General features: G+C 42.7%; 1 protein-coding gene across 5 annotated transcripts in view; it reads left to right on the forward strand.

Annotated features, from left to right (window-relative positions):
* The first annotated feature begins 553 nt into the window (after nt 1-553).
* rundc3b (RUN domain containing 3b) overlaps nt 554-14936 on the forward strand; it is a 109178-nt gene continuing 94795 nt past the window's right edge. For 2 of the 5 annotated variants that reach the window (XR_006311720.1, XM_043690335.1), the window contains exon 1: nt 554-1184. Coding sequence is in view for 4 of the 5 variants with exons in the window: in XM_043690335.1 (XP_043546270.1) it covers nt 1090-1184 (95 nt within the window). In the remaining variant the exon portion in view is untranslated. The remainder of the gene's footprint in view (nt 1185-14936) is intronic. The other 3 variants (XM_043690334.1, XM_043690336.1, XM_043690333.1) reach the window with 3 other exon arrangements.

Consider the following 14936-nt stretch of genomic DNA (forward strand, 5'->3'; position numbering starts at 1 on the left):
GTCAAAACAAAGAGCATTCAGCACTCAATCATCACTTTCAGATGAAATCAGGACAAGCTGGAGCAGATGCTCATGGTAAGCAGATGGAGTCCCGATAGGACACGACTTACGAGGTGTTGAGTGCTAAGTGCAACCTAATCAGTTTGACACCAGACAACTAATTCACGTCAGAAGACGTGAGATGCAGCCTTTTCACAAGATATAGGCCGACAGTGATTTATAAATAAACAGCTAAAAAAAAGCAGTACTGAACAGGTTCGGTTATTGTTCTCTGCAGATCATGCAAAGTACAGCTGGACATATCCATCATTTCCGGGTTCTGATTTCCAGCATTGGCAATATTTGTCTTTGTAGCACAACGACCGCTTTTGAAGTCGTACACAGCGAAGCAATAGAGTGTAACACCAGCCGGTTTTTGTGTTTCGATGTTGCTATCCTGCGGGGAGGGGTTGGGGAACAATGTGTATGTGTGGACCCTCCCTATGCTTTGCCTGGGTGAGGTCAGACTGTCGGTGTGTCCCTTTAAAGGCAATTCAAGCTGTAAACTTCCGGTCCCGTGGTGTGTGACAGAAGGAAACTGGATGGAGAGCAGCTTGTTTCCCAGTTTCTCGTTGGGTCTGTTTGTGCTGGGAAAAGGCAGTAATGGACACAGCTAGTACTGGGCTCCCAAATACCGGAGGGAGGCAGGGGAAACCAGGTTATTAGCTGTGCGGAATACCAAGCATGTGCAAAGCTAACACTTGCAGGTCTACTGAAAATATTATTGTACAAAGCTGTTGCATATTGCATTGATCCTGATGCACAAGTGCCTCTGGACTACAGCTCATTCTCGTTGGCAGTTCCAAATCATTTGCTTCCCTGTTTGCTGCTGTGTGGGGTTTCTTTGCTGCAGCAGCTGCAGGTTTATTTTGGCTGAATCTGGGCTCTGTTGTGGCTGAAGCCGGCTGCACGGATGAGCATACAGCCTGCTCCCACAATCTGCTCCTGGAGCACCGTGCACCGCAGATCATTCAGCATCCCCCACCGCCCCTCAACTCCTGCCAGAGTTCACTTTGGTTCTGATTCGTATCTGTTTTTTTAAGAGAGAGAATGGCTTCTATCAGCCTGGGACTACATTTCTCGCGAAAGAAGAGCTTGGCGAGGAACGCTGCAGTGGAACGGAAAAACCTCATCACCGTTTGCAGGTAAACCGAGGCTTCCTGCCTGAAACATTGCTGCCCTTTGTCTGTCATTTCTCCCGGTGGGATCGGTGGGGCTTGGCTTCAGAGAATCCCAGTGAAGCTAACAGATTGTGTGTGTGTGTGTGTGTGTGTGTACGCGTTACTTCCTTGCAATTTCTGTCCCTTAACATTGGTTTGCTGGCCGCTAATCTGCACTGTTATAAAATAAAGCCCTTGATTTCAAGGGCTATTTTGCATCATTTTGTTGGGTGAATTACTTTGGGGTTGTGTGCAGTTCCTCATGCAGTTGTCCCAGTCTGTTCTATAAGCTGTGCATCGGATACTGTCAAATCATGGAGTGAACCTTTCACAGACACACTGATTGTTCCCACTCTATTTTTTAAAAAAACTCAATATTGTTGAGTTTACTACATGTCCATTTGTGTAGGGCACTTGCCAAGTTTTTTTTTGTGACTGGGACCATCCCACAACCCAGCCCCTTTCAGTGAATCCCAATCCTGGTGCCAGTGTCTTTGTGAAGGACGGGGTAATCAGGAGGCGACATGAGGCGAATGGGACAAACCAGATTCTGGTTCAGTGGTGCTGGAAGAGCACAGCAGTTCAGGCAGCATCCAAGGAGCAGCGAAATCGACGTTTCGGGCAAAAGCCCTTCATCAGGAATAAAGGCAGTGAGCCTGAAGCGTGGAGAGATCAGCTAGGGGAGCCAGTTTGTCGAGTCCTGCAGAGGAGGTGCCTGCCTCAGTGGTGTGCACTGGCTGCAGTGTGTTCTCACTGCAAACGAACTGGATCAGGCTAAGAGTCCGCTTGCTGGCAGCTAGGGAACCGCTCGGAGTGAAGAAGGGGAAGAAAAATCATGTGCTGTTAAATTTTCTAATTGGCTAATCGAATCCGATTCAAATATTAAGATTGGATCAACAAAGATTCCTGAAGAAGGGCCTGTGCCCGAAACGTCGAATCTCCTGTTCCCTGGATGCTGCCTGACCTGCTGTGCTGTTCCAGCAATAAAGTTTCAACTTTGATCTCCAGCATCTGCAGACCTCACTTTCTCCTCAACAAAGTTGAGGCTCGGTAGATTAATGTTTAGCCCCTGATTGTTGCAATGACTGTCCACACGGTGCAGGGCCATTTCTATTCCCTGTCTATCAGCTTCCAGCCATAGAAATGTATAAGTGCATTTTGCTGCTGACCCGAGGGTTACACTGAGCACCAGGAGGGGGAAGTGACCGACCGGGAAATAGCAGGGCTCCCTTCTTTCCCCGCCTGCAGCTCGAGGTCGGACAGCTCCCTGTGGGTTTGCTGGATGTTTTTGTTACCTTGCGCTCTCGTTTCAGGAATACTTTATTCCCCCTCCCCGAATTAACTAACTTCATCTAGAAGTTAGAAATATTTTTGTCCCGTTTCATTCAAGGTGTACAAACACTGACTTGTGTTTCCCCCTTCCTGCTGTGCACACGCAGTGACTAATCGATATTGCTTAATGTGAGTAAATGGTGCGATTGGAATGCTGTACAAGATACTTAAACCGCTTCCTTTCATAAGTAAAGGACCGGAGGGCTTCTCTGGTAGTGAAAATCCTACTACGGATTCAAATATTTTGTTTGACTCCAGAAAGTATTTCATCCGAAAGCGAAATCTTGTCCATCCAAATCCAAAGATGTGCTGGTCAGGTGAATTGACCATGCTAAATTGCCCATAGTGTTAGGTGTATTAGTCAGGGGTAATTATAGGGTAGGGGAATGGTCTGGGTGGGTTACTGTTGGAGGGTCTGTGTGGACCTGTTAGGCTGAAGGGCCTGTTCCCATACTGTAGGGAATCTAATCTGATCCACTCCGTCAACCTTGGTCCATGGTAACTTTTGGTTCACCAGTACCTCCACTTGAATTTCCCATGGCTGTGTTTAAATCCCTTGGTGACCTTTCTCCCCTATTCTCCTGGTAAAAGTTTTGAAGAACTCTGGAGATCCTGGAACACTGGGCTGTTACACATTTTCACTCAGGCCACTATCAGTTCCTTTTCCTGTAGTTATCTGGACCCGAGTATTTAAAATTTCCTGTCTAAAATTCCACCATCCCTGACTGAGACATTTTCTAATCAACCGGATCAGAGATATTATCACATCTCTTGAGGAAGTGGGTCTTGAACGCAAGCCTCCTAGCTCAAATGTAGGGAGACAACCATTGTATCTCGAGCCCTCCAGCCCTTTTTGTTTATATCCAGACCATGCTCTTATGCACAACTGAACAGTTTTCTCATCACCAAATCGCCAGTAGTTTTATTTTTCTTCAATAACCGTTGCCAGTAAACTCATCAGTGCTTTTCAATTGAATAATTTATGTGCAAAATTTATTAGCTTGCGCTGCTCTTAACAAAGGGAACTCTCTAACCTGACCTATAATATGTTGCTTGTACCTGCCTACTAACTGTCATTTTACACTTGACTACTGTAAATTGTGCATTTAACATGTTCCATTTTGGAAAGGCAAATGAGGGCAGGACTTGTATGCTTAATGGAAAGTTCCTGGGGAGTGTTGCTGAACAAAGACCTTGGAGCGCAGGTTCATAGTTCCTTGAAAGTGGAATCACAGATAAGGTAGTGAAGAAGGCTTTTGATATGCTTTACTTTATTGGTCAGTGCATTGAGTATAGGAGTTTTACCTGCACATCCACCAATATCATTTATGGTATCCATTGCTCCCGATGCGGTCTCCTCTACATTGGGGAGACTGGACGCCTCCTAGCAGAGCGCTTTAGGGAACATCTCTGGGACACCCGCACCAATCAACCCCACCGTCCTGTGGCCCAACATTTCAACTCCCCCCTCCCACTCTGAGGACACGCAGGTCCTGGGCCGCCTTCACCGCCGCTCTCTCACCACCCGATGCCTAAAGGAAGAACGCCTCATCTTCCGCCTTGGAACACTTCAACCCCAGGGCATCAATGTGGACTCCACTAGTTTCCTCATTTCCCCTCCCCTCACCTTACCGCAGTTCCAACTTTCCAGCTCAGCACTGTCCTCACGACCTGTCCCACTTGCCAATCTCCCTTCCCACCTATCTGCTCCACCCTCCCCTCTGACCTATCACCTCCATCCCCACTCCCATTCACCTATTGTACTCTTTGCTACCTTCTCCCCAGCGCTTCTCTTTTTTCCCTCCCCCCAATTTATTTCTCCTGCCTGGAGGCTTCCTGCTTCTATTCCTGATGAAAGGCTTTTGCCCGAAATGCCGATTTTCCTGCTCCTTGAATGCTGCCTGACCTGCTGTGCTTTTCCAGCACCACTCTCTTCTAAACTATAGAAGTTGGGAGGTCATGTTGCAGCTGTACAGGGCATTGGTTAGGCCACTTCAGGAAGGATATTGTGAAACTCCAAAAGGGTTCAGAAAGGATGTTGCCAGATTTGGAGGATCTGAGCTATAGGCTGGTACTATCCTCCCTGGAGCATTGGAGGCTGAGGGGTGATCTTGTAGAAGTTTATAAAATTGAGCAGCATGGATAGGGTAAATAGATAAGGTCTCCTCCCAGGGGTGGGGTAGTCCAGAGGGCAGGTTTAGGGTGAGAGTGGTGAGATTTTAAAAGGGACTTGAGGGGCAACCTTTTCACCGGGTGGCATGTGTATGGAATGAGCTGCCACTGGAAGTGGGAGGCTGGTGCAATTACAACATTTTAAAAGGCATCTGGATGGGTATATCAATAAGAAGGGTTTAGAGGGATTCAGGCCAAATACTGGCAAATGGGATTAGATTAATTTACCATATCTGGTCAGTATGGACAAATTGGACTGAAGGGTCTGTTTCTGTGCTGTACATCTGACTCTTGTAAGATGGCCCAAGGAATGTATTTGGAACATTATCAAACAAAATTTGATATTGAGCCAAAATTTGACACAGTATATTAAAAGGTTTTTCTGCATTGTCATTATAAAATCACATTGACCTCATACAATGCCTTAGACACATTTAAGTTTGTAATCTTAAAATATTGCATAATATAGCTGTATGTCTCCTTTTTTCTGTACATTGCTCTTGTGAAGTGTCTGAAGATGCTTTGTTACATCGAAGATGCTGTTTAATGTGTTCAATTTTCAGTCGGATTATCTCCAATTATGAAGTTGTATAAAGTGTATGGACAGAAGATCTGTTGATCTATATAGACCAGGGAGGCCCCAGATTTGTGGCTTGGCTTGAGCTGAACTGGTCAATCTCAGCGGAGTTGGTTGCCCAGATCGTATAACTTACCTCCAGTTGATTGTGTTCTGCTACGGTTCTTTGGACCATGCACATGTGCAAAGAAGTCATCCCTCCTGCTTAACTGTTTCCATAATATACCCTGCCTTTGCTCGTGTAAAGCAATAACATTGTGAAGAAGAGCAGTGGGTGACAGTGTCTAGAGTGCCACACTGTTTATTAGTGTTGTCACCTGTTTGTTTTAACCTGGACAAAAAAAATTAAATGAAATTCTCACATTATAGGTAACAAATTGTTAGGCGGGTTGGATCGAAGGTTCTGTTTCCATGCTGTGCATCTCTGACTCTGAGCTGTAAATTTGCTTTCACTTCTTCTTCTGTTGCTTGTGAGATAGCAATTAAGACAGAAGAAATGGGAAGTAAAAGTAATATGTCCTAATCTTAATCATACGATGGTGGGAAATGTTACCTAATCTTCCTCTTGTGACTTATTTAAAAAGTATAAAAATAGATTAAAAATGCTTTAAATATTCTTATTCTTCCCTTCTCCCCACTTCATTGCAGCCTGGTGATCTATGGCATTATGTAATGTTGGCTCTTATCATCCATGAGTCGAGATTAGAGTGGTGCTGGAAAAGCACAGCAGGTCAAGCAGCATCCGAGGAGCAGGAAAATTGATTTTCCTGCTCCTCGGATGCTGCCTGACCTGCTGTGCTTTTCCAGCACCACTCTAATCTAGACTCAGGTTTCCAGCATCTGCAGCCCTTGTTTTTACCTCTTACCATCCATGAGAATAACTGAAATGACTATGCTGCCAAATGGTTGAATGTCATATTACCTAGTTCATGCATGTTAAGATGTATTGTTCTTGATTGGATAGTTGTGGTTGGACTGGGTTTTGCAGTTATGTACCTTGTGAGCTGTTAGCTGGGTTCCAGTTTTTCCACTCCTGTGACCTTCATGGAACCTCCCTGGTTTGCTTTAACAAGCTTGCAAAGTGGGGGAAACTGCACCAAATACTGTATGGCATCGCAATCTTTTTTGAACCTCTTGAAGGTCTTTACGTAGAAGTGGTGAACCTGTCACTTATTGACTTTGCCCTGGGTGTCTTTCTGGTTCTTTAGGTATGTTACCTCCAGAGCTACAACAATATTTTACATGTTATATTTATATAATGCCTTTAATATTATCAAAAGTCTCAAGGGTGCTTCAAAGGAGCATAAAATATAACAGTCAGTGATCCTATTGGACAGATGACCAAAAGCTTATGTCAGAGGTTTTGCGGAAGAGAGATGGAAAAGGATGAGGGGGCGGGGGGGGAAAACCACTTGTAAGCTTGGGACCAAGGTGAGTGATTTAGGCACACACAAGATTGAGAGTTGAAAGAACATTGGGAGTTCTTGGGTTGTGAAAGATTTTTTTAAAAATATGTAGAAAGAAGTGAGTGTGAGGAAGAGTTTGAACATAAATTGTCATTGAAAAACATTATATAACTAGTCATGAGTCATGTGTACCTGATACTGTGCATCTTGTCAAAATATAATTTGAAACCAGCAAGCTGTAGCCATAATGGCTAAACCTAATCTGTGAGGAAGCCCAAGTTTGTGTCTTATCAAGCATATATACTGCTGTTCACTAAATAGTTAGCTTGTGTACCCTGCTAATAAGGAAAAATACATTATTTTTGCAGGAGAAATTGCTATATGATATATTTAAGTATGCATTATTCATACCTCAAATATGGTGCAATGTGACATTAAAATATTCTTTTGCTCTCATGTTTCCCCTTATGGTATCTTTCTCCTCTTAAGTTTTGGAATAGTTTCTTTTTGTTTTTCACATTGACAGATCAAACAAAAACAGGACACCAATGAATAGGCCATTCAACCCTTGAACCTGTTCTATTATTCAATTAAATTGTGGCTGACCTGTATCTTGACTCTATTTATGAATGTTTTGATGCATATTCCTTTGGCCTTTGTCTATCACAGTTTATCTATTTCAACTGATTGAGTATCCCTGGCTCTTTAGAGAAAAGAGAGAAGCCTAGCAAAGCCTGAAAACTGAGTGAGTGTCTTGTCTATTGACTGGAGAAGTGTCAGCAAACATCCTGTTTGTTTTGTTTGGGATAGGCTCAGTGGAATCAAAAAAGGCACTTGAGTGCCCAACATTTGACCCTCCGAGGACACTAGCAGCAGAAGCCTATTTAAGAACTGCTTTGTTGAGGTCTGGCAGCTCCTCATTCTCAAATTGCAATGAGGGATTGAATTCTATGCTGTTGTCGGTAGGGTTTTCGGGCAGAGGATTTGCCAAGTTTGGTTGCAGAGTTGGAGCTGAGCTATCAGGGTTTCCCTGCAGGCTCCAGAATCTTATCTCCATGGCATGTTTGTCTAACTAGATCTGTGCTTGGAAGTCAGTCTGATTGAGGGGCTCAGCTTGCTGTTGAACGAGGAATGCTGTAGGAGACTGGCCACCCAGGAGTAGTTAAGGAACCCATTGGTTAACCTTTCAGACAATGAGAACTGATGGATCCCTAACCCTGCAGTGATTGGACAGAGGGGTGGCACAGGATGCGTGATGCTTGGGTGCTGTTCCCTGGCCTGGTGGATGGGAGATTTGGTAGTGTTGGGGATGGGTATGAATGCTATGTCAGGGAACTAAGAAAGCATCATTGCTCCTTCGGGTCCACATCCAATGCAGTCAAGACACTTGCCTTTTCATTGAAGCTGCCCTTGCTTCTCTGGAAAAGTCAAAGTTCAAGTATAAAATGTATAAGGCCTCTGATCTCTATATATTTAAGGGATAATAAGCCCAACCCAACCATATTTGGGGTTAAAGTTAGCCCTTGTTGTCTAGTTCCATAACATCATGGCTACTTTTTAATCACTAGGATGTGTAAGATACTTTTATATGACCTGATAGCCCTCTGACTGTACACTGGAATCCCAGTCATCAAGCATAAAAAAGGCTCTTAAGTACATCAAGTCTACACCAGTCGAAAACCATCACCTAACTTATCCAATCAGTTTTTCCAGCACTTGGCCCATAGCCTTATATGCATTGGCATCATAAAAGTGCCCAACTAAATACTACAAAAAAATGTTATCAGGGTTTCTGCCTCTACCACCTTTTACATGTAGTGAGTTCCACCACCTTCTGGGCAAAAAGAAATTCCACACATTCCTCCTCAACCTCCTTGACTAGTCTGTCTATTTGTTTTGGGCCGATTATTCAAAACTGATGTAGTCTGACCAAGCCTCTGTATAATTCACAAAAAACTTACTTCCTTCTCTTTCATCTGTCCATTGACCTTTAGAGCTTATGTACACGTTTGTACATCTGAATAAATCCCTCTGTTCCTGCACAGCTCCTTGTTTCTCTTTAAACTAGTCAGGTTTGTCAGCCTTGATCTGAGCTTAACCATCTTCTACTTCAAGTTGAAATCCACCAGTTTTCTCTGCTTGCCTAGTCTATTATGTGACTATATAACTTTATGCTTGAGTCTACGCATTGAATCAAAGCAAGTCCTGAAGACTAAGTGGCACAGAGGCAGACTGGCTTGGCAAAATTGAAAAATCTTTGACAAGCCATGCTACATGTATCTTTATAAATGCATTTTCTGCATGGGGCTTTAATAGAGCTCCTTATGCTGTGGATGTTTGAATAGGTTCAGTTCCTTAATATTAAATTTTCATAAGCCTGGGATGTAAAGATGCCATCAGCTCAAAGTCCATTCCTGTCAAGGACTAATGCTCCATTCATGAAACTTGGGCTGAGATTTTTAACTCCCTCTAAGTACACTTGCACAGTTGAAATAGAAGTCTTAGCAGCACTTGAATAAACCCAATATATGCCTATCAGGTTATTACAAATGATTCTATTAAAGTAGCTGGGAAATGTTGGATATTTTCTTATTGCACAATGACAGAGGCCAAGGTGAAATCTGCAAGGTTGTAATGCTGAAGAAAGCATGTGTGGTGTACTGGGGGCATGCTGGGCGGACAGGTCAGAGGTTGAAGCCATCTTCTGTTTACATAATTATTGCATTATTGAGATAGTGAGAGTGTCCCCACCTCTGACCTAGGAGGCCTGGGTTCAAGTCCCACCTACTCCCAGATGTGTGAATTAACATTAAAGGAATAGGTTATTTAGAAAATTTATCTGAATGCTAAAAATGTGGGAATGGAATTCTCCTGCATGAATATCCTCCCAGATATGGGTACATTGCATAAATTGGCAGCCCTTTATAGTAAGCTTATGCAAACGTATTGTCCATGTTTTAAAAAGTTGCCTTTTTTCTCTGAATGAGCAAGTGCTTTCACCAGAGAAAACCTTAATTGTAGATTGACACACCTCCTTATTTAACATTGTTGGTATGATTTCTTTCACTGGACTTGACTAGAAATTAATGTAATGTTTCCTTTCCAAAGGTATCATTTCTGTCAAATGCTCAATAGGATTCTCAGTCTTTGAGATTAATATGTAATAAGGTTCGTAAACCAGCTTCTTTCATTCAAATTTCAAACAAACTTTTGTTATTCAGAAATGATTTGTTTTCTTTTCTCCTGAATGATTTTACAAACTGCACATTCAAGATCACTTGCTCCCACTTAAACTAGCTTTTCGCTATATTTATGACTGTTACCTGACACTTCAATTATGGAATACAATCGATCTCACTTAGTCATCGAGATGTACAGCATGGGAACAGACCATTCGGTCCAACTTGTCCATGCCAACCAGATATCTTAACCTAATCTAGTCCCACTTGGCCCGTATCCCTCTAAATGCTTCCTATTCATATGCCTTTTTAAATGTTGTAATTGTACCAGCCTCCACCACTTTCTCTGGCAGCTCATTCCACGCACACACCACCATTTGTGTGAAAGTGAGGTCCCTTTTTATCTTTTTTTTTCTCTCTCACCCTAAACCTATGCCCTCTGGTGCTGGACTCTCCCACTCCAGGGAAAAGACCTTGTTTATCCTATCCATACCCCTCATGATTTTATAGTCCTCTATAAGGTCACCCCTCCGCCTCCACTCCAGGGAAAACAGCCCCAGCCTATTCAGCCTCTCCCTATAGCTCAAATCCTTGAAACCTGGCAACATCCATGTTAATCTTTTCTGAACCCTTACAAGTTTCACAACATCCTTCCAATAGAAAGGACACCAGAATTGCAAGTGATATTCCAGCAGCAGTCTAACCAATGTCCTCTACAGCCGCAATATGATATCCCAACTCCTATTCTCTATACTCTGACCAGTAAAGGACAGCATACCAAAGGCTGTCTTTACTATCTTATCTACTTCCACTCTACTTCAAGGAACTATGCACATGCACTCCAAGGTCTCTTTGTTTAGCATAGAGTCATAGAGATGTACAGCATGGAAACAGACGCTTCAGTCCAACCCGTCCATGCCGACCAGATATCCCAACCCAATCTAGTACCACCTGCCAGCACCCAGCCCATATCCCTCCAAACCCTTCCTATTCATATGCCTTTTAAATGTTGTAATTGTACCAGCCTCCACCACATCCTCTAGTAGCTCATTCCGTACACGTACCACCCTCTGTGTGAAAAAGTTGCCCTTTAGGTCTCTTGTATATCTTTCCCCTGTCACCCTAAACCTATGCCCTCTAGTTCTGGACTCCCCGACCCCAGGGAAAAGACTTTGACTATTTATCCTATCCATGCCCCTCAATTTTGTAAACCTCTATAAGGTCACCCCTCAGTCTCCGACGCTCCAGAGAAAACAGCCCCAGCCTGTTCAGCCTCTCCCTGTAGCTCAGATCCTCCAACCCTGACAACATGTAAATCTTTTTTGAGCCCTTTCAAGTTTCGCAACATCTTTCCGATAGGAAGGAGACCAGAATCGCACGCAATATTCCAACAGTGGCCTAACCAATGTCCTGTACAGCCGCAACATGACCTCCCAACTCCTGTACTCAATACTCTGACCAATAAAGGAAAGCATACCAAACGCCGCCTTCACTATCCTATCTACCTGCGACTCCACTTTCAAGGAGCTATGAACCTGCATTCCAAGGTCTTTGTTCAGCACCACTCCCTAGGACCTTACCATTAAGTGTATAAGTCCTGCTAAGATTTGCTTTCCCAAAATGCAGCACCTCTCATTTATCTGAATTAAACTCCATCTGCCACTCAGCCCACTGGCCCATCTGGTCCAGATCTTGTTGTAATCGGAGGTAACCCTCTTCGCTGTCCACTACACCTCCAATTTTGCTGTCCTCTGCAAACTTACTAACCATGCCTCCTATTTACACATCTAAATCATTTATATTATCTGAAATGGGACTGCAAGTTGTACAGTTGGTGCTTGATCTACTGGAATGGAGCAGATGCGTTCAATCTCCACTGAGAGAAAGTAGACCAGGGTTATGCAAGGCAGTGTTAACAAACTATATTTTGAATTTGGTGAACTTTGAGAGTCTGAGTTTCAAAGAAAACTGTAGGCTTTAAAATGGTGGCAATCTAGTTAAGAATTTTTCTTTTGTTTTAAAAATAAATACTCAATTTATAAAGGTTAGGAATGGTTTTCATTTCGAACATAATGGTATCCCACATTTCAGCTTTATCAACTCCAATAATAGTGCCAGCAATGTGACTGTTCAGTTTGAATATGGCTCAACTCCAAAAAGCCATAAATGTCCTGCAGCTAAAGTAATGTTGAGATTATATGGTGGCCTATTACTTCAAGATGGCAGTTCTCGTGCTCCCAATAAATAAGTATTGAATAGCTCATCCTTTTTCTATATCGAAGTATCAGTGGTTTAATATTTGTCATGATTTCTGGCTGCTTTAAAAAGAAAATCACTTCAGGAAACGCTTATTAAAAGCAAGTTGTGCCAAAATAATGAAGGATTCAATGTCTTGGACAAATGGTGTTTTGGTCTGACATTCTAGTAAAAGGACTAATTTTATTCAATGAACTTGTATTAATTTTGCCTTGAGTACACTTCACAGTATTACATTTTAGACTGAGTCGCAGGTGATCTATCTTAGCTGATGGAAATAACCTTATCATAATTATATTCTTTGTGGAATGTATTATACTCCGAAAGGTATTTAATTTTTTAAAATGAAAAATTAGACTGACTTGGAATCACAATGAAACAGTGAGGTTCTTAGCTTGGCATCTCTACTTAAGCAAATTGAAATACCCCACACTGTTTTGTGTAGATAACATAATACTGGTGATGAATATAAAACTGTATTGAATTAACTCCAGATGTGCATGTGTCTCCTGCTGAATTTCAATCCAAACATCCCCCTTTTTATCCACTTTATACTTGCAGTTATCTTTCATTTTACTGTATACATTTTGAGCTCCAAGTTACCATTACGTGCAGACATGACTGTTCCTGTGCATTAGCAACTGCTTGTTATTCCAGCTAGTCCCCTTTTTTTTTGTTTCCATGCATGGCACACAAAAGGTAAAGTGGCTGTATCTTGTGATTGTGAACATGTGGGCTGTTGGCTTTTTCTCCATTGTCTGCTCGTGGGATAATGTGCTCTCTGACTTGATTTGAAAATCTTTTCAGCTGACTCTGCTAACTTGCATTTGCTGTGTTTGGCAAGGCAGTCTTTTCATTGTATGACTTTTGCATCAAAATTTTGTTTTTCTACAGTCCTTCCTCCTCTGTCTTGCACTTTTTTTTTGAGTCAGTTGGCGTGGCCTCCAAAACACTGAATCGCATTTTGGAGAATTAAAGATTATCAATTTTGAGATTTTAACTTATTTTTACTCCCAAATAGCTACGCTTTCACGTCTAATACCTGAAATTCTGACTGCTAATGACTATTGCAGTTCTGCTGTAGCCAGTGTTGGGACTACAACCATTCGAGTGATACGTTAACGATCTGGACGAAGAGACTGAGGACATTGTTGCAGAAGACACAACGATAAGTGGAGGGACAGGTAATGTTGAGGAAGCAGGGAGGCTGCAGAAGGTCTTCAAGAGGCTGGTAAAGTGGGCAAAGAAGTGGCAGATGCAATAGCGTAAGTTTATCCATTATGGTAGGAGGAATAGAGATGTAGACTATTTTCTAAATGGAGAAGGGATTCAGAAATCTGAAGCACAGAGTCCTAGTTCAGGATTCTCTTAAGATTAATGTACAGGTTCAGGTGGCAGTTGAAGCACATGTAATGTTAGCCAAAGTTTCAAGAGGGCTAGAATGCAAGAGCAGAGATGTACAGCTGAGGCTATATAAGACTCTGGTCAGACCAAATTTGGAATATTGAGTAGATTTGGGCCCCATATTGAAACAAGGATGTGTTAAGGGAGGGGTTCCAGAGGCCACTTTAAAAGAACGATTGCGGGGATGGAGGGCTTGTCATATGAGGAGTAATTGAGGACTTTGGGTCTGTACTTGATGGAGTTCAGAAGAATGAAGGGAGAATCTGATTTAAAGTTAGAATACTGAGCAGCCTGGGTAGAATGAACATGGACAAGCTGTTTCCGCTAGTAGGAGAGACTAAGACATGATGGCACAGCCTCAGTGAAATGATGGGCGGCAGAGTGGCACAATGGTTAGCACTGCTGCCTCACAGCGCCAGAGACCCGGGTTCAATTCCCGCCTCAGGTGACTGACTGTGTGGAGTTTGCACGTTCTCCCCGTGTCTGCGTGGGTTTCCTCCGGGTGCTCCGGTTTCCTCCCACAGTCCAAAGATGTGCAGGTCAGGTGAATTGGCCATGCTAAATTGCCCGTAGTGTTAGGTAAGGGGTAAATGTAGGGGTATGGGTGGGTTACGCTTCGGCAGGTCGGTGTGGACTTGTTGGGCCGAAGGGTCTGTTTCCACACTGTAATGTAATCTAATCTAATCATGACCCTTTTAGAACTGAAATGAGGAGTTTCTTCACAGAGGTTAATGAATCTGTGAAATTCATTGCCACTGAAGGCTGTGGCTGTGTATTAAAGACAGAGGTTCTTGATTAGTAAGGTGATTTAAGGGTGACCAGGAGAAGACCGGAGATTGGGAAACATATAAACCATGATTGAATGGTGGAGCAGACTGAATGGCTTAATTCTGTTCTTATATGTTATGATCTTGCTATAACATTGGTCTCTTTAAATTTATTTGACTTCTCTGTGAGCATTGTTCCAGAACTTAAGCTTTGTATTCAAGCTTTTCACTTTTGGATTGGTATCTGATTTAACTTCACACAGGTCTGTGAAGTTCATAACGTTGCAGAAAGCACCTAGTGTCCATCTGGCACTTCAGATTAATTTTGTACATTCTTCATCGCAATAGTTTAAAAACCACTTTCCTCCTTTACACTCTGCCAACCTATGAATCATTGAAATCTTTGTCTGACAGGTCTCCAGTAACCACACATGATTTTGTCTGAATCACTGTCTGACATCTTTATAGGCTTGAATATCTGCTTCCTAGCTAAATACGGTGTACAAAATAATTTAGCTCTATGCAGTTAAACCACTTTTTTTTCCATTCTGGATATGTTTTCCTTTGTGATGACCTCTACAATATTTACAACTTGACTGTCACCCTTGTTTTTTTTTTCCTGTTGGCTCATCTGTGGATTGTTA

The sequence above is a fragment of the Chiloscyllium plagiosum genome, chromosome 5 (assembly GCF_004010195.1).
Source record: "Chiloscyllium plagiosum isolate BGI_BamShark_2017 chromosome 5, ASM401019v2, whole genome shotgun sequence".
In the NCBI taxonomy this organism is placed as follows: Eukaryota; Metazoa; Chordata; class Chondrichthyes; order Orectolobiformes; family Hemiscylliidae; genus Chiloscyllium; species Chiloscyllium plagiosum.